Here is a 19,752-nt window from a genome sequence, read left to right as displayed (position 1 = left end):
ATATGTTTGGTACTGCAGTCCGGAGAAAGGAAACATTTCTGCCAGAAATAATGATTAAAGGGAATCTGTCACCCCATTTTTAGCCTATGAGCTGCGGCCACGGCCATCAGGGGCTTATCTACAGCATTCTGTAATGCTGTAGATAAGCCACCGATGTTACCTGAAAGATAAGAAAAACAAGTTAGATTATACTCACCTGGGGGTCCGGTCCGGCGCCTCCCATCTTCTAGCGATGACGTCCTCCTTCTTACTTCTGCAGCGACTCCTGCGCAGGCGTACTTTATCTGCCCTGTTGAGGACAGAGCTAAGTACTGCAGTGGGCAGGCGCCGGACCTCTCTGACCTTTCCCGGTACCTGCGCACTGCAGTACTTTACTCTGCCCTCAACAGGGTAGAGAATTACACCTGCGCAAGAGCCGCGGCAGAAGTAAGGAGGAGGACATCATCACTAGAAGATGGGAGGCGCCGGACCGCGACCCCCACCGCACTCGATCCCGCCCCCGGTGAGTATAATCTAACTTGCTTTTCTTATCTTTCAGGTTACATCGGCGGCTTATCTACAGCATTGCAGAATGCTGTAGATAAGCCCCTGATGGCGGTGGCTGCAGCTTATAGGCCAAAAATGCGGTGGCAGATTCCCTTTAAGCGTGCCTTGACGCAGGAAACGCGTTGAAGGATGCTTTTACTATTTTAGCAATGGTTTTAATGCAATTTCAAATTTTTTACTGAATAAAGAAGACTGCACCCGTGAAGCTTGATTTTCCCCTTATTCTTCTATGATAAGAAAGTCCCTGTGCAAAATTCAGGGAGAGTCCCCAACGCGCGTTTGGTGTATGCTTTCTCAAGGGCAGTATTCCCTGAATGCCGGACTTAATACGGATCGTAATATTTCCAGTTTATGTACCACTGCACATGCACTCAAGGAAAGGCTCTCTCTGAACCTTCTGTATGATCCAGGGCCTTCTGCACACATCAACAACCCACAGTTAAAGCTGTCTGTTTTCATTTAGGCGCTGACATCCGGACCGCCAAAGTCAAAGACGCTGGGCTTATCTTGGCAGACACACTACGGAAGTTTCTCTTTGACCTGAATGTAGATGATGGCCTGTCAGCTGTGGGCTACAGTATGGCTGATATTCCTGCATTAGTGAAAGGAACTTTGCCTCAGGTGCAGTTTCCAAATGTAGTACTGTACTATAAACTGTAATGTATTGTCCTCCTTGTTACCATAGTTTCTGACACCAGGACGCAGAACCCTCAGAACCTTCTGAGCTGTCAAATCTTTGTATGACTGGATTCAGGGTGAATGAAAGAGAGCAGTAATGAACATGTTATTTATCACTTGTTTTATAGAGATAGTCCCATGATCTGGATGTTCCTCGCTTTGTCAGGGCCACTAATAAGAATTATACAAAAACATAAAGTATGGGCTGGTGAAAACGTGCCCCCATATACATTGCGTAAAAGTCAGCTATGATCTAATGGGTATGGGGACCTTCCTATTCTCTACAGACAGATGTTGTCCTTTTATTAGTCGCAGAGATGAGCCTCTGGCAGAATAGTCTGGAGGGGGACGGAGGAGTCTGAAAGGGGTCTAACAGCAGCTCTCTAAGCGTCAGACAAGCTGAGTGTATTGGGGAGTCGAGAGATCTGGCAGTCAACCGAATGATAATTATCTAATGTTTATAGCCAGCTTAAGGCTTTGTTCACATGTATGTCAGAGGCTTTATTTGGAGGCTTCATTGCCCAATTTTGGCAGATTTGGTGGTTATTTTGCCATGTCAAGATAGCAGAAATAACAATGGGATGTCAATGGTGATATTCAATATGTGATGGTTCCATCTGTTTTTTTCATTTTCTATTATAAACCAACAATGAAGTGTGAACAATAAAGCAAGTATTAAGTGTAATACTCAATAGTGGACTGTATCTATAAAGTAAACTTGGGTGGTCTCACAAAGTGTATGCTGGAGTGAAGGATAATGAGGGCAGGGGGCTCATCCTCGTTACACATACATCTCAACCAATCTACAGGGTTGGAGGAGCGCACATGATGAGCTCTGTGCGTCTTTCAGAAGGAAGCAGCTGTCAGTGTCTTGTGTCCTGTTTGCTGTAGATATATGATCATTTGCATTTCTTATAAGAAATTAGATAATACTTCACATCTGTCACTATTTGCCTAGATGCTGACATACTACCTTTTAGCCCCCCGAGCAGTGACTCCTCACTTGTCATAAATACAGTACATGTATCCTTCCCTGTAGCCCACGCTCACCTTGATTTTTTAGCATTTTCAGACAGTAACGTATGGAAAGCAGACTCAGTTCAAGGATTCCTAGGTTAATAAATTTCTCTTAGCTTATTCAGACAAATAATTGAAGGGGTTGTCTCCTTCTTGTTCAAAATGTTTGACCCCGATAAAATAAGCCTATACTCACCTCCCGTGCCGGCGCCGTTATCGCCGTGTCAGCACTGACTCTCCCCAGGCCTTTCATGGTGTGTTTTGACATGTGATGCTGGCACCCAATCAGTGATGGCGTCACTGACTCCGCCTTCAAATGAACTGAACATGAAGAGGAAGTCCGGGCTGCCACTGATTTAAGACTACCTCTTCCTGCTCCATTCGACAGGAGGCAGGGACAGTGATACTAGAGCTGATTGGGCACTGGTGTCACGTGTCACAACACCACAGAAAAGCCACAGGAAACTGAAAGCCAACACCACGGGAACTGCGCCAGCACGGGAGGTGAGTGTATGCTTGATTATTTTGTGGGGGCCAAGCGAGGCGTATGAGAAGAAGTTGTCCAAGTAGTGGACACCTTCTTTAATCAAATTTCTGAAAACTTGTGTACCCGCCATTGATTGAGTAGCCACAAACCACGAAGAGAATATATTTTTTTTTTTTTATTGAAGTAAGTTTAAAATAACCGAACATGCAGAATATCGTGGTCCAATAAGGAGGAAGATGGAAATGGAGAGACATCAATATCCAGTATCAAACACAGGAAAAGCAAGAATGCATCAGAAGCAAGTTACATTAGTGCAAAGTGCAAGTGCTCATATCATACATGTAGTGATTGTTCCCAAAGACCCGTGCGTATGCATGTTCCATAGAAAGATGCAACGGTTAATGCCTATAGCTCAGCATACCCATAGTGTAAAGGGATAGATGTACTCTCCAGGCTCAATTTGAGGATTCATAGGCTAATAAATCTCGGTTAGCTTATTCAGGGAAATAATTAATTAAATTCCATTTCTTTTTTATGTTCTATTTTGCCTGAATTTGAAGAATGTTTTCATTTTAATTAGTTCATTTCTTTAAAATTTTATTTTTATAAACTGCACAAACCAGAGGTAAAATTTTATTCAAAATTGATATTTTTAAAACATTCTTAGGTACAAGAGCATAGGGGGTCAAATTGGCTTATTATTGCTAAAATTCAAAGATCTTTAATTCCCAGGTATTTATTACCTTTGTGCCTTGTACAAACCAGTAATGTGGCACCCATACCCTTCTATTGGCCCATACTGGTCCACTGTGTTTCCAATTTTGTTTATAGAGAATTTTCTTTCAAGAATCTGCAAGAAAATAAAAAAAGTCATTGCATGTTGTATTGTGACCAAACAGCAGCACAGATTGTAATCGTCACTCCGCGTCCGGTTGTACAGTGCCTGGGTCTGCCGCAATGCCAGGTGCATAGACTATAAAACGTTTTACTCCAGAATTTAAAAAAAAAAAATGCAAATTTAATAAGCAAATTTATTTTTAAAGAATATAAACCTCAGGGGGAAACAGCTCACAAAACCACAAGGTGACATACAGCACATCACTGCAAGCTGAAAGTACAGTCGCAACCATACGGCCCCACATCATGGGGTGCAAAGATGGCCCAAAAGGGTCTGCAAACCTCAAAAGTGGACACCATTATTATTGATGGCACATGTTAGGTGAGGGCCCAGTGTAATATCTATAAGTAGATCCCAAATTCTTCATGTTTAGCCTTTCAGATGGCAGGCAAGGCATAGTCTATTAATGTGCTGTGGGGGCAATAGAGTAGACTAAAAAATGTGCATGTTCACCTAGTATCAGCCAGAAATTAGGATAAACTGAAGACTGTAATAGGATCCATCAGCAGCACCTACTTGCTGATGGTTACCAGGTAGACTTGTAAAATGTGGAGACTCATTTTTACTTTGTGAACACAAAATACAGTCGTATAATTACAGGATCATTATTATTTTGTGATAATTTTCAGTACCTGTTATTTTTTTTCTACATTTTAGGAGCGAGTTACAAAGTTGTCCCCAAGACTTCACTCTGAAGAAGACCTGTCAAAGTTGTTCGAAGCATCAATGAAACTTTATTGAATTGGAGTTCACATGCTGGATGGAGGAGGCTCTCTGGGTAGTAAATGATGTCTCTTACAAAGAGAATATTAATAAGAATAGTCTGTGACCTCGGCATAGGTACTATGACCATGCTGGAGACATAGTATAGAGTATGTACGTATATAGAGCAGGGTTACCGACTTCAGTTTTTCTCTTTTTCTGAACACAGTGGAAAAATATGAAAAGTCATACAGATAAGTAGCTACAGATTGGAATACTGATGTGAAAAAATTAGCCGCATTTACTTTGAATAATAACCAGTTCAAGCTTTTCCAGCTTTAAAAAAAATAATGGACAGATCAGTTGATTATTTTATTATTATGGGCTGTGCAGGAATTTCTAGACAGCTGGCAAATCAGATGTAGAATTATATATCGGCATTCATTCTTATATTCATATGTCATCCTGCGCTTTAGTCCTTGATCTCATAGACGTGAATTAGTGTGAAAGACGTGTTACAATAGGTATATTAAAGGGAACCTGTGATGTGAAAAACAGGTATGGGGTTAATCTGCAGTTTTATTGCTTCGGTGCCCTCACTGACAGCCTCGTGCTGGGAGGAAATGATCTTTATTCCTCCAGGTTTTCAGACATGTGGGTGTCACCGTCGCAGCTTCATTCACTTCTCAGTATACAGTGAGCGGTGGGTGTAACCTCCCCACAGCACTGACTGACATCCAGCTCTAATGTTAAGCCGACTGTCAGTCAGTGCTGAGGGCACGGTGACTGAAAACGCACGAGTCGCACCCCTATGACTGAAAGTCCGAGGCTGCCTGGAGGAATAAAGAACATTTCCTCCCGGTAGTGGGGCTGTTAGTGCAGGCACCTGGCACCTTCAGAATGCTATTAACCTGCAGATTGAACCCATATCTGCACATTAGTAGCGTTTTTTTTACATGACAGGTTCACTTTAAGTGTACTGTAGATGAAATGCTGCTGTGTCAAAAAGCTTTGTTTATAAAAACACAAGGAATCCTTTTGATACCATGCTAATAGATTTCTATTTTGGAGTGTTGATAATTTCACTGGTATCCCACATTTCAAAGCTGTGAATATTTAACCTACAATGTGCCATATCGGATATACCAGTTGGGTATATATTTGAGTATTCTGAATTCAAATTGCAAAAGTTGTTATAAAATGACTAAACTCATCCATTGTCTTTTTTAATGGGGAAAATTGATTAACGAATGGCAGGTACGGTACAATATAGCAACAACATAGCGGCAATTTTCCATTAAAGTTGTATCTATTCCTTGTACTGTACATTACAATAAATGTTTCTTTAAAATGTAGACTTTAAGAATTTTCTTTCTTTCAACCTTATTTACACTCTCCTGTTAAAAGAAACCTGTAACCTGTTTTGGCCGCAATAAGATGCAGCCACCGCTGTTCAGGGCTTATCTACAGTATTCTACAATGCTGTAGATAAACCCCCGGTCCGACCTGAAAGATAAGAAAAATAAGATTTATTATACTCACCCGGGGGGGGGGTGGTCCGATGCGGTCTGGTCCGATGGGTGTCGTAAGTCCGGGTCCAGCTCCTCCCATCTTCTTGGGACGATGCCCTCCTGCTTGCTTCCTCGCTTCCGGCATCACACTTCTGCGCAGGCATACTTCTCTGCCCTGTTGAGGGCAGAGTAAGGCCGGTTTCACATTAGCGCTTTTTAAGCGCACGCACGGCCGGGGGTAGCTCCACCCCCGAGCCGGCTCTCTGCCCGGCGTGCCCGCCCCTTGCTTGTAGCGCCGCCTCCTATCGCACAGCGGCGCCTGCGATCGGCGCACCCTATCTTTAGCATAGGGTGCGCAGATCGTGCGCAGGCCGTGCGCTAGTTGCGCTTTGACCTGCGCTGCGCACTTTTGACGGTGCGCCGTGCGCGCCAAAATCAAACTTTTCTGATTTTGGCGCGCACGGCGCACCGTCAAAAGTGTGCAGCGCAGGTCAAAGCGCAACTAGCGCACGGCCTGCGCACGATCTGCGCACCCTATGCTAAAGATAGGGTGCGCCGATCGCAGGCGCCGCTGTCCGCTAGGAGGCGGCGCTACAAGCAAGGGGCGGGCACGCCGGGCAGAGAGCCGGCTCGGGGGCGGAGCTACCCCCGGCCGTGCGTGCGCTTAAAAAGCGCTAATGTGAAACCGGCCTATGTACTGCAGTGTGCAGGCGCCGGTAAAGGTCAGAGAGGCCCAGCGCCTGCGCAAAGCAGTACTTTGCTCTGCCCTCAACAGGGCACAGAAGTACGCCTGCGCAGGAGCGCGATGCTGGGGAGCGATGAAGCAAACTGGAGGACGACGTCGCAAGAAGATGGGAGGCGCCTGACCCGGACCTGCGACACCCATCGGACCGGACCACCCCTCCTCCCCGGGGTGAATATAATAAAACTTATTTTTCTTATCTTTCAGGTCGGACCGGGGGTTTATCTACAGCATTATAAATAATTTTGAGGGTGGAAATGAAAATGACAAAATCTAAAATATTATGGCTACATGCGTGTTAATATCCTCTTATGATTGGCAGTGTGGTCGAGTTCAGAATTATCCTATCATATCTAAACTCATGTTAAATAGTAGTTATTATACTACTGTCATCATTTACAGTGATTCTGAGTAACCCTACATATAGTATATATATTCCCATTGGATTTTTCTGACATGTTTTTAGTTGCATTTTATAGCAAAAGTTATAGTCTGATAACAGCTTGAAACACATCAAAGGGATCTCATTGTTAAAAGTTTTCAGTCAGAAGTGTACAAAAAATTTCCAAGACATTACCTATAACATGGAACACTGTGAATATGGTCATCGAGAAGTGATGAAAAGATAAGAAAAACAGTTGTCTAGGAGGCTGCCACAGCAACATTAGAGGATCTGCAGAAATTTCTGGCAAGTACTGATTGTGTACTGCATGTGACAACAGTCCCCCGTTTTCTTCATATGTCTGACTTGTGGGGTTAGGTGGCAAGATGAATACCTTTTCTTAAATTTCCAAGACTGGCTATGTTTTGCCAAATCTACATCAAGTCTGAAAAAAGAATGTGAGAAAACATGTTATTGTCTGATTAGACCAAGGTTGAAATTTTTGGGCCATAATTCCAAATGGTTTGTTCAGTGCAAAACCATAACCCCAGTGAAGTATGGTGAAGGCAGCATTATGTTTTGCACTTGTTTTTCAACAGCTAGAACTGGGCTTTAGTCAAGGTGTATGGAATTGAGAAACATTTCCAAATATCAGTCAATTTCAACAAAATCTTCAGGCCTCTGCTAAAAATCTGAATACAATAATGGAATTTATCCTGTTAGCACGAAAATGCTCCTAAACATACCTCCAAATCAACAAAAGAATGGCTAGTGTGAAAGATTGGAAATTCTAGTTGTGCCATGCTGATCAACTCCTACCCAAAAAGACTGCATGGTGTCATAAATTCAAAAGGTCCTTCAACACTCAAAAAGATTTTGGTTGTTTTTCAATTGCGTTATACAGATTACAGGTGACATTAATGGTTGAAAAAGTTCTGAAATTATTCTTCTTGGTATGATTTTTTTTACATGACAAAAACCTGGCATTTTTTGCAGGGTGATGTAGACTTTTTTATTTTCACTGTAACTGTATAAACGAGGACACTAAATAAGGAAATTCCATAAATAGCCATTGCCTAGTATAGTACTATGCTAGAATTCACTACCTTCTAGAAGGCAGCGAAAATTGAATCAACCATTACCAATAGGCTGAATGTAGTCTTGCAATATTGACCTCCAACCTATGACGGCTCCAACCTTTATGACTGTCATGGTATGCTGGAAGTTGTAGCAAAAGTTAGAGAGATCAATGCCTTACAGAATGAAGCAAGGGCTGACATATCATCGGTGCAAACTATGCAGGGGCCCAAGAGGTAAGGGGCCCTCTCCTGTCTGTGTCTGCCAGTGGAATGAGGCATGTTATTAGCCGCCTTATTCTAATCCTATTAGCTACAACACAATGCTAAAATAAACAAATTTACATATTTTATCTGGGAATTATTGATCAATAGCTGTATGACATTAACATAAAATTGGGCTGCCTTTTTCCAGAAACAGCTCCACTCTTATACATAAGTAGTGACTGGTATTGTAAAATGCAATCTAAGACACTGCTCCTGGGCAAGTGTTGTGTTTTCATGCATCCTCTTAAAGGGAACCTGTCTTTAGGATTGTGCTGTGTAACCTACAGACAGTGTCAGGTCAGCGCTGTTATACTGATTACAATGATACCTCGGTGATGAAATCTGTCTTGTGGTTGTTCTTTAGTTTCAGTTTTGAGTTAATGATATGCTCCGGGGCGGCCTGTGGGGGTCTTCATGTGGTGCTCAGAGTTTATATTTTCATAATGCAGACTGCTGACCGATCATTGATCCATCACTGACTAGTTTACATTTTGAATATTTATATATATATCTTTGGGGAAAAAACCCTTCTCCAGGCAGGCAGGCGCTGGTGGTAACACCTGCACTGCAGCATAATTGCATGTGTGATGCAAGTTGTTTGCTGTTCTCCTGATATTCATTAAAAAAGGCGTCGCCTGCACAATAGCAGCACAGGCGCCCGCAGCGACATTTTGGAGGAGGACATTTTTTTTCTCTAGCAAGATAACGGCACCTGCACAGCAGCAGCTATCAGATCTCCGATAGCTGCTATTACGCAGGCACGACTGGCACCATTTTCAAACTAATTTTTTTTTTTATAAATATCAGGAGAACAGCAAATTATTTACACATTACACATGCGATCAAGCTACAGTGCAGGCGCCACTGCCGGTGCCTGCAGAAGGGTTTTGAAACCCTTGCACCTACTGTAGTTTCGCCCCTGATTGTTTTACCGCAAGCATGCGATTTGTATAAATGTGGTCATGTGCTGACTAGATGTGCACAGCCTCGCTCAATACAAGTGAAATTAGCAAAGCCATGACAGCTCGCTCCCAATGCCAGCAGCGGGGAAATCCTCACCATGTGCGCTGTGAGGAGTCAGAAGTCTGAAGTTACATAGACTTTAACCTCATCCCCTTTAACGTTCACTATGGTGGTATTATAACTGTATATGCTGGTAGTATTTGGTTATGGTTTGTTGGCATTTGTCTGTAACATTGCAATATTATTATTTGGTATAATTCTTTAATCTTATATAGCAATATTATTGGTATTACTAAAGGTATTGGTCTTCTAATAAATCTTGATTTCTGTCAGACAGGGTAATATTAGTAATATTTTACCCTTTGCCACAACAGCACCCACTGGAGAGAGGGATCCGCCTATAGGAACAGGAAACCTACAGAGATAAGAGGGCGGGCCGCCTCTCCTCCGCAGTTGGTTTCCTGTTCCTATGGGAAACCGCAGGATTCTTCTACAGACATACCTGGGCCAGGGAGCCACCTGTGCAGTCTCTGTGGGAAGTGCAGGGGCTCCGGTCCAGAAGCAGTGACGGGGGAGTGCTGTAATCCGGCTCCCTCCTCGTCTGAACAGCCGCAGCAGCACTGGCAAAACAACGGGTCCGGGTGAGGCCGCCCGCGGTTTCTGCAAGACACACGCCGCCTGGGTCCGGGGATGGCCGTCCTGGCCCGTGTGGGGGAGCGGAACCAGAAGAAAAAGGTGCAGCATCCGTTCCCCCATGGCTTCAGCGCGGCCCCATAAGGAAGCGAAGGGGCCGCACACATGCAGCGCTGACACCGGGTAAGGGGGGAACTTCCGGGTCAGCTTCACAAAAAAAGGGGGCATTTAGCAGCTCGGCCCGGCAGCTATGTACAGGCCAGGCACGCGCAATCAAGCCGCACCCACTTGCAGGAGGTGCCCCGGGGGGGAGGTACCAGGAAGGCAAATGGTGGAGCACATAAAAAACCCTGCTACAGGGGGTCCAGCGTGCAAGCATGTCTTCCCCAGGACAAGGCACGCATCCCCCAGCAGGTGATACGGCGGCATCCAAGGACCACTCTGGCAGAGGTTCCTCGGACAGAAGCCACGCCAACAACAAGTCTCCATCTCAGCCTCCTGATCCAGTTCCTACAGCTTCTCTGGGTGAGTGGACGACTCTCTGCCCATCAAGCTGACAAATACTCCTCTCTCTCTTTCTCTCTCTCTCTCTCTTCTTCGCTACATCTCCTCCCTCAGACTAAGAAAAAAGAAAAATCCAAAAATAAAGAATGTGTCCTTTGTAGAGGCCTCCTACCGGACACTTACACTAAAAGGCTCTGTAAAAGATGCATTAGTGACACTGCGAAACAAGCATCGGTTTCGGCCACAGGCATATGGGCAATGATAAGGGAAGAGTTACAGGTCCTAACCCAGTCTAGTAGTACACCCACTAAACCAAAAAAAGACTGGTCAGCTCAGACTCTGACGAGGACGAGGCTGTGATCTCTGATAGCTCCAATGCATGCACATCGCCATCCTCCTCAGATATGGAGGGACGTTCGTGTTTTCCCTTAGAGAGCATGGACAATTTAGTTAAGTCCGTGAGAAACACCATGGGGTGCACAGAGACACGGGAACCGCAAACAACACAAGAAGTAATGTTTGCAGGACTAACTGATAGGAAGAGGAGAGCCTTCCCTGTTATACCAGCCATAAAAAGTCTGGTTAGGAAGAATGGGAGAAACAGGACCAGAGAGGTTACCTTCCTTCGGCCTCAAAGAGAAGATACCCCTTCAGTCACGAGGAGTTGTTAACGTGGTCTAAGGTCCTGAAAGTGGACGCTACGGTCGCCTCAACCTCGAAGCAATCTTCTTTACCGGTAGAGGACGCAGGCATACTAAAAGATCCACTCGACCATAAAGCCGATGCCTCACTGAAAAGGGCATGGGAGGCAGCTACCGGCACATTTAAGCCAGCACTTGCACGGACCGTTCTATGCTGGTCTGGATTGATTAACTGGACCAGCAAATAGACCAAAAGACCTCCAGGGACAAACTACGAGCCGCTATTCCCTTGATCCGTGGCGCTGCTGCGTTTATAGCAGATGCTTCTGCTGACTCGTTACGCTTGGCAGCCCGAACAGCAGGCTTAATTAATAACGCCAGGCGTAGTCTGTAGCTTAAAAGCTGGAGAGGCGATACCCAATCCAAGGCAAAGCTCTGTGCCATCCCTTGTGAGGGTGAGTTTCTGTTCGGGAAAACCTTAGATGAGATCCTCACCAAGGTGAAAGATAGAGAAAAGGGCTTCCCTAACCCCCCTCTCCCATTTTATAGGAGGGTGTTTAGGAGACGGCCATTTGGCAGAGGAAAGCCAGTGGAAAACCAGAATCATTGGTCCACAAAGGAGGACAAAAACAAAGGTGTCATATTTAAAGGATCCTCCTTCCGTAGAGACAGAAACTAAAGAGCCAGTCCCTCCAGTAGGAGGAAGACTAAAATTTTTCTCCAAGAATGGGAAAAAATTACAGCCAGTTCTTGGGTCCTGGACATTGTTAGAAATGGGCTAAAGATAGAGTTCCATCATGTTCCCCATAACTCGGTTATTATAACATCTCTCAACTCGCCAATCCAACAGCAGGCCCTGGAAGTTGAGATTCTAAGTTGTACAAAAAAGTATTGGTCCATGTACCCAAAGGGTAGGAAGGGAGAAGATTTTACTCCCCTCTTTTTCTGGTACCTAAGCCAGATGGCTCTTTTAGGACAATCATCAACCTGAAAAAGCTAAATACATTTGTCAAAAATCATAGATTTAAGATGGAGTCTATTAGATCTACAATTAAGCTTTTCTTCCCCAATTGTATGATGGCTGGCTTATATCTAAAGGATGCTTATTATCATCTTCCCATCCATTACAGGTATCAGAAATACCTCAGAGTCGCGGTCTCCCTCGATGGCACCATACACCATCTCCAGTTCACAGCCATGCCATTCTGCCTCTACATCACACCACGAGTCTTTACAAAGGTGATGCTAGAAGTAATGGCCTTCCTACGCCAGAAGGATACCTTGATAATACCCTATCTGGACGACTTTTTAATAATGGGGAACTCAACTCGACAATGTAATAGACGAGTTGCTGATGCAATCTTATCCCTACAGGCTCTAGGTTGGATAATAAACTTCAAGAAGTCCAGAGTCGAGCCACAATCCGTCCAGTCCTTCCTAGGTCTCTAACTAGACTCCATAAAGCAAAAATGTCTGCTACCACAGGTAAAGATTGCAATGATCAAAACAAAGATCACACTAGCAATGGACAAACCATGCATGTCCTTGAGGGAAGCAATGTCCCTCTTAGGGTCCCTTACCTCCTGTAACCCAGCGGTTCAGTGGGCCCAGTTCCACACCAGAGAACTGTAACACCAAATTCTCCCAGAGGAGGCTTGTGCCCAAGGGAATTTGGCAAAGAAAATCACCTTATCCCAAACAGTCCTAACTTCCCTAGCATGGTGGTTAGAAGACAACAATCTATCGGGAGGAGTGCCATGGGTGATAACACCTTCCCGTGTAGTTACTACCGATGCCAGCCCTACAGGATGGGGGGCTCATATGGGAGGGACCTTCTCCCAAGGCCGGTGGGATATAAGCGAGAGACAGGATTCCTCAAACTTAAAAGAGCTGAATGCTGTTAGTCATGCATTATATCACTTCTTTCCGCAGCTACAAGGGGAACACGTGAGACTCCTTTCAGACAACACCACAGTGGTAGCATATCTGAACAAGCAAGGCGGAATTCGATCGGACAGCCTAATGTCTTCCGCAAGACAAATCTTAGCCGAAAAACAATTTTTGTCTCTCTCGGCTCGCCACATAAAAGGAAGAGACAATTCGGAAGCAGACATCCTAAGTCGCCACACATTACGGCAAGGAGAATGGTGCCTGAGCCGGCAAATATTCAAACACATCGTGTCACTGTGGGGCACTCCCCAGATAGATCTCTTCGCCACAAGACAAAACAGACAGGTGCGAAGGTTCGCCTCCCTGAACGTGGCAGACTGTCCGGAAATTCTGGATGCCCTCCAATCCCCGTGGCAGTTCAGACTGGCATATGCTTTTCCCCCAATCATACTACTGCCGCAGGTCATCAGGAAGATCAGGGCAGAAAAGGAGAGAATAATCTTAATAGCGCCATTTTGGCCCAGGAGGCCATGGTTTTCATGTCTACAAGCAATGTCAGTGACAGACCCTTGGGTGCTCCCCTCAACCCCCAAGCTCCTCTCTCAGGGGTCATTCTTCCATCCTCAATAGGACAATCTCCACTTGACGGCTTGAAACTTGAGAGTGAAATGTTGAGAGCAAGATGGTTCACGGAGAGGTTAGTCAATACCCTCCTACAGAGTCGGAAATTGACTACTACAAATATTTATACCAGGGTATGGAGAAAGTTCCTAGAGTTCCACACATCTCCAGACTCTAGAGAAATCCCGATAACACCCATTCTAGAATTTCTACAAATAGGTTGAAAGATCTAGGGCTATCCGTCAACACACTAAAAGTTCAAGTGTCTGCTCTAGGGGTCCTCTATAGTTATAACGTGACAGTCAATAGATGGATAGCCAGATTCATCTCTGCCTGTGAAAGGAGCGAACCAGTACACATACCCAGAGTACCTCCTTGGGGCTTGAATCTGGTACTAGATGCCCTTACACGGTCCCCCTTTGAACCGTTAGACTCATTTTCCCTTAAGCACTTATCTCTTAAGACGGTACTGCTAGTGGCACTAACCTCAGCCAGGAGGGTCAGTGACATACAGGTACTTTCAATAGAACCTCCGTTCCTATTAACATTCCAGGATCAGTTGATATTAAAACCAGACCCCTCATATCTGCCAAAATTAGAGGGGAAATTTCATAGGGCGTAAGAGATCCACCTCCCTTCATTCTTTAGTAACCCTTCTACTCCAGAAGAAGAAAAATTCCATACACTAGACATGAGAAGAGCAGTATTACAATACATTGAGAGGTCTAGCAGCTGGAGGAAGAGTAGGGCTCTATTTATTTCCTTCCAGGGCCAAAAGAGGGGCTATGGAGTCACAAGGGGTACCCTAACTCGATGGATCAGGGACGTGATCTGTCTGGCATACTCCGCGAGAAATGACGATCCTCCGGAGGGTATCAGGGCACATTCTGCCAGAGCTATGGCATCCTCATGGGCGGAGAGGGGAGACGTCGCAATTGAGTCTATACAGTCATATGTTAAAGTTTGGGCACCCCTATTAATGTTAACCTTTTTTCTTTATAACAATTTTGGTTTTTGCAACAGCTATTTCAATTTCATATATCTAATAACTGATGGACTCAGTTATATTTCTGGATTCAAATGAGGTTTATTGTACTAACAGAAAATGTGCAATCTGCATTTAAACAAAATTTGAACGGTGCAAAAGTATGGGCACCCTTATCATTTTCTTGATTTGAACACTCCTAACTACTTTTTACTGACTTCCTGAAGCACTAAATTGGTTTTGTAACCTCATTGAGCTTTGGACTTCATAGCCAGGTGTATCAAATCATGAGAAAAGGTAATTAAGGTGGCCACTTGCAAGTAGTCCTCCTATTTGATTCTCCTATGAAGAGTGGCATCATGGGCTCCTCAAAACAACTCTCAAATGATCTGAAAACAAAGATTATTCAACATAGCTTTTCAGGGGAAGGATACAAAAAGTTGTCTCAGAGATTTAACCTGTCAGTTTCCACTGTGAGAAACATAGTAAGGAAATGGAAGAACACAGGTACAGTTCTTGTTAAGCCCAGAAGTGGCAGGCCAAGTAAAATATCAGAAAGGCAGAGAAGAAGAATGGTGAGAACAGTCAAGGACAATCCACAGACCACCTCCAAAGACCTGCAGCATCATCTTGCTGCAGATGGTGTCACTGTGCATCGGTCAACAATACAGCGCACTTTGCACAAGGAGAAGATGTATGGGAGAGTGATGCGAAAGAAGCCGTTTCTGCAAGCACGCCACAAACAGAGTCGCTTGAGGTATGCAAAAGCACATTTGGACAAGCCAGTTACATTTTGGAAGAAGGTCCTGTGGACTGATGAAACAAAGATTGAGTTGTTTGGTCATACAAAAAGGTGTTATGCATGGAGGCTAAAAAACACAGCATTCCAAGGAAAACACTTGCTACCCACAGTAAAATTTGGTGGAGGTTCCATCATGCTTTGCGGCTGTGTGGCCAATGCCGGCACCAGGAATCTTGTTAAAGCTGAGGGTCGCATGGATTCAACTCAGTATCAGCAGATTCTTGACAATAATGTGCAAGAATCAGTGACGAAGTTGAAGTTACGCAGGGGATGGATATTTCAGCAAGACAATGATCCAAAACATCGCTCCAAATCTACTCGGGCATTCATGCAGAGGAACAATTACAATGTTCTGGAATGGCCATCCCAGTCCCCAGACCTGAATATCGTTGAACATCTGTGGGATGATTTGAAGCGGGCTGTCCATACTCGGCGACCATCAAACTTAACTGAACTGAAATTGTTTTGTAAACAGGAATGGTCACAAATACCTTCATCCAGGATCCAGGAACTCATTAATAGCTACAGGAAGCGACTAGAGGCTGTTATTTTTGCAAAAAGGAGGATCTACAAAATATTAATGTCACTTATGTTGAGGTGCCCATACTTTTGCACCGGTCAAATTTTGTTTAAATGCAGATTGCACGTTTTCTGTTAGTACAGTAAAGCTCATTTGAATCCAGAAATATAACTGAGTCCATCAGTTATTTGATATATGAAACTGAAATAGCTGTTGCAAAAACAAAAATTGTTATAAAGAAAAAAGGTTAACATTAATAGGGGTGCCCATACTTTAACATATGACTGTATGTAAGGCCGCAACTTGGTCGGCGCCTTCTACCTTTTATAACCACTATAGGCTTGATTTATCATGCTCATCTGACCTAGCCTTTGGTAGACCGGTCCTCAACACGGTGGTCCCTCCCAGGTGAGGTCTCTGAAAGTTTCTCCAGTGGATGCTGTCGTGGCGAACGGTAAAAAGCCGGATTACTTACCGGTAATGCTCTTTTAATGAGTCCACGAGAGCACCCGCTCACTACCGTCCCTAGAAGTTAACATAATGTATATACACCTTTTTAGATATAAAACTGATAAACTAAAACTTTGAATAATAATATGGCCTAATAATTGCCGGTCCTCCGGGTACTCTGAAATCCAACTGAGGAGGAGAGGCGGACCGCCCTCTTTTATCTCTGTAGGTTTCCTGTTCCTATGGGTGGATCCCTCTGTCCAGTGGGTGCTGTCATGGACTCATTAAAAGAGCATTACCGGAAAGTAATCTGGCTTTTTCCCCATCTGGGGTTCATGGACAGGGACAGCATGGGCCTCTGCGATTTCAAATGCCAGGACTGAAATTCAGTCTCAGTCTGTCCCTGGTGACAGACTCCACATGGAGGGCAGGCAGAGAGTGATATAACCCATACAGGGCTGGGATGGGGGGTAGACAGGGTAGGCACCTACCTAGACTGGCAGTAAAATGAGGTGAGGGCTGTGCTGATAGGGGAATAAAATCAGGTGAAGGGCTGTGTAGATGGGAGAATAAAATTAGGTGAGGGTCTGTGCTAATGGGGGAATAAAATGAGTGGAGGGGCTGTGCATATGGGGAGAATAAAATGAGTGGATGGGCTGTGCTTATGGGGGAATAAAATTAGGTGAGGTGCTGTGTTAATGGGGGAATTAAATGAGGTGTGGGGCTGTCGAGATGGGGTAATAAACTGACCGGCTGTGGAGATGGGAGACATAATCTTAGGGGCTGTGCAGATGGGGGAATAAAATGAAGGGCTGTGCAGATGGGGAGAATAAGCTGAGGGGTTGGACAGATGAGGAATAAAATGAGGGGCTGTGCAGATGGGTGAGAATAAATTGATGGGCTGTGCAGATGGGGTAATAAGCTGAGAGGCTATGCAGAGGGGGTAAAATGTGGGGCTGTGCAGATGGGTGAATAAAATTACGGACTGTGCAGATGGGGGAAATAAACTGATGAGCTGTGCAGATGGAGGGATAAAGTGGCAGCCTGTGCAGATGTGGGAATAAAGTTAGGGACTGTGCAGATGGGGGTTTAAGCTGAGGGACTGTGCAAGGGGGGTAAAATGTGGGGCTATGAAGATGGGTGAATAAAATGAGGGGCTGCACAGATGGGGAAATAAATTGAGGGGCTGCGCAGATGGGGGAATAAACTGAAGGGCTGGGCAGATGGGTGAGAATAAACTGATGGGCTATGCAGATTGGGGAATAAGCTGAGGGGCTGTGCAGAGGTGGGGTAGATTGAGGTGCTATGCACAGGGGAAATAAAATGAGAGGCTGTGCACAGATGGGGAAATCAAATTAGGGGTTGTGCAGATTCGGGAATAAGCTGAGGGATTGTGAAGAATGGGATAAAATGAGGGGCTGTGCAGGTGGAATAAAATGAGGGTCTGTGGAGAAGTGCATTACATGATAGACAGTGAGGTGGAGGGGGGACATGAAAAGTGCTGCTGTGCGGGAGCCATCTAATGAAGGGATGTCCCTTTGGGCCATGAAATGAGGAAATGTGTGATTTGGCCATGAAATGAGTGGCAGTGAATGTGGGATAGCAAAGTGTATCAGTATCTGTGGTGACCATACTGTATATGGGACTGTAGAAGTCGTTATACTGGGGGCTGTGGGGACCATACTGGATAGGGGGCTATGGGGAATATTTGGGGTGTTGTTTATGGGCCATTATACTTTACGTAGTGTTGTGGAGATCATCTTCGTATACATGGGGGCTGTTTAGAACATCATACTATTTATGGGGGTCTCTAGTGGACATCATATGGGGGCTGTGGTGGTGACTATACTATATGTTGGGGGACTGTTGTGGATATAATACCATATGGACAGCTATGGAGACCATCATTTGAAGTTTCAAGTGGGCAGTGTAGTAAGGTGACCGCTGGGGGGGTGGTCCTCTTACTGCCGCGAACAGACTGAGATGGAGACAGAAGTGCATCCAACAGGTCCTCTTTATTGGCAGTCCTCCTGACGACCGCAGCAACATACAGCAGCAGCTAGACACTCTCCGCACACAGGCCCGGGTACCTTCGCTACCTTCTTACTTCTGTATGACGGCCCTCGCGGCTCTTTCACTGCAGCTGCCCTAGGCCTACCACTGCAGCGCTTCACCTGCCCGAGTCCGTCTGTCTTGTCGTACCCCCAGGCTCTCTCAGTCTGCGGCTTCTCTTGTCTCTCCGTCTGCGGCTTCTCTTTTCAGGGCCACCCCCCTGAATGTCTCAGGTGTCAGTCCCTTCTGGAGCTTCACCACTGTGCTTCTCTTCTTCAGGTCTACTCTTCTCCTCAGCTCCTCTCCCTGGACTGACTGACCCCTTCTAGAACTCTCTTCCTGCTTTTTATCCCCCTCCTTGAGGTTTCCTCCCAGAGTTCCTGTAACCCCGCCCCCCATGACTATGCGGTTTCATAGCCATAAGCTGATGTTAAGTCCATTTCTCACAACTCTCTCTACTCCCATCTTGTGGCCAAACTTCAGTATTGCACCCATCTCCACTAATTCAGCTGTCTCCCATCTATAAATGCAACAGTCCACCTAAAGCACACTATACTACCCTTACCTTCCCACTGCAGACAGGTCCGTATGTCAGTCCACCTCCCCTACACTCTCCCTTCCTTTGACCATTGTCGTCCTCGACAATCTAGTTTCCCTTTCTTTGTCATTCTGAAGCTTCCCCTCTTTGTCTTGTCGGACTGGTTGTTGAGCCACGCCCGCAATTTGCGGGGGGCTGAACCAAACCAGGAGCACCATGCTCTGAGTAGCTTACGGCTCACTCGCCAGCGCGTACGCTTTAAAAACAATTCCCACTGGTTGAGCCAGGTCCACCCGGACTTCTCTACGGGTGCGTACCTCCCACTTTTCTCCCCTTCTGTAACATCGTACCATTTGGAGCGCAATGACCGAGCTGTAGCCTACAAGGTCACAGACCGCTTCCCTCCTTTGCTTTGGGGTGTTTATGGTACTGGAGACCTGACCTAGGGACCACTGTCTGTTTCTATTCCACTCGTCTCTTTGTCTTGTCAAATTAAATAAGTCATGGTCGGCGTTTCTCTTCACGCTCAGTACCCGGGACCTGTTGAACATTTTCATTTTTTTTTTTATACATATGACATTTCAACAACTATCTATAGTTTTAACTATGCCATGTTTAATACTAAAATAAAGCAAATAGTAAACCAGCGGCGCTAATGTATTATGATTGATTCAGCTGCAAGTAATACCCCATACCACAAGGGTTAAAATTAAATAATAAAATTAATAAAATTATACTTGCGCTATGAATCAATACAGCTCTATAAATACCTGTGTTACTGATGCAGTTGGTTCATAAATGTTCAATAAACAGAGAATGTGTAGATTAACTCTTAGTCGATCAAACT

General features: G+C 45.0%; 1 protein-coding gene across 9 annotated transcripts in view; it reads left to right on the top strand.

Moving 5' to 3' along the window:
* Positions 1 to 5,683, top strand: part of ADHFE1 (alcohol dehydrogenase iron containing 1) — a 72,376-nt gene extending 66,693 nt beyond the window's left edge. For all 9 annotated transcript variants that reach the window (XM_073583903.1, XM_073583907.1, XM_073583905.1 and 6 more), the window contains 2 exons: positions 1,010 to 1,167; positions 4,284 to 5,683. In XM_073583903.1, the coding sequence (XP_073440004.1) occupies positions 1,010 to 1,167; positions 4,284 to 4,367 (242 nt within the window). In that variant the 3' untranslated portion in view covers positions 4,368 to 5,683. The remainder of the gene's footprint in view (positions 1 to 1,009; positions 1,168 to 4,283) is intronic.
* The last annotated feature ends 14,069 nt before the right edge of the window (positions 5,684 to 19,752 follow it).

This window comes from Dendrobates tinctorius, unplaced genomic scaffold, assembly GCF_039654945.1.
Source record: "Dendrobates tinctorius isolate UK_male_01 unplaced genomic scaffold, ASM3965494v1 ptg000082l, whole genome shotgun sequence".
NCBI lineage: Eukaryota > Metazoa > Chordata > Amphibia > Anura > Dendrobatidae > Dendrobates > Dendrobates tinctorius.
This window is presented reverse-complemented; position numbering and strand designations above follow the sequence as displayed.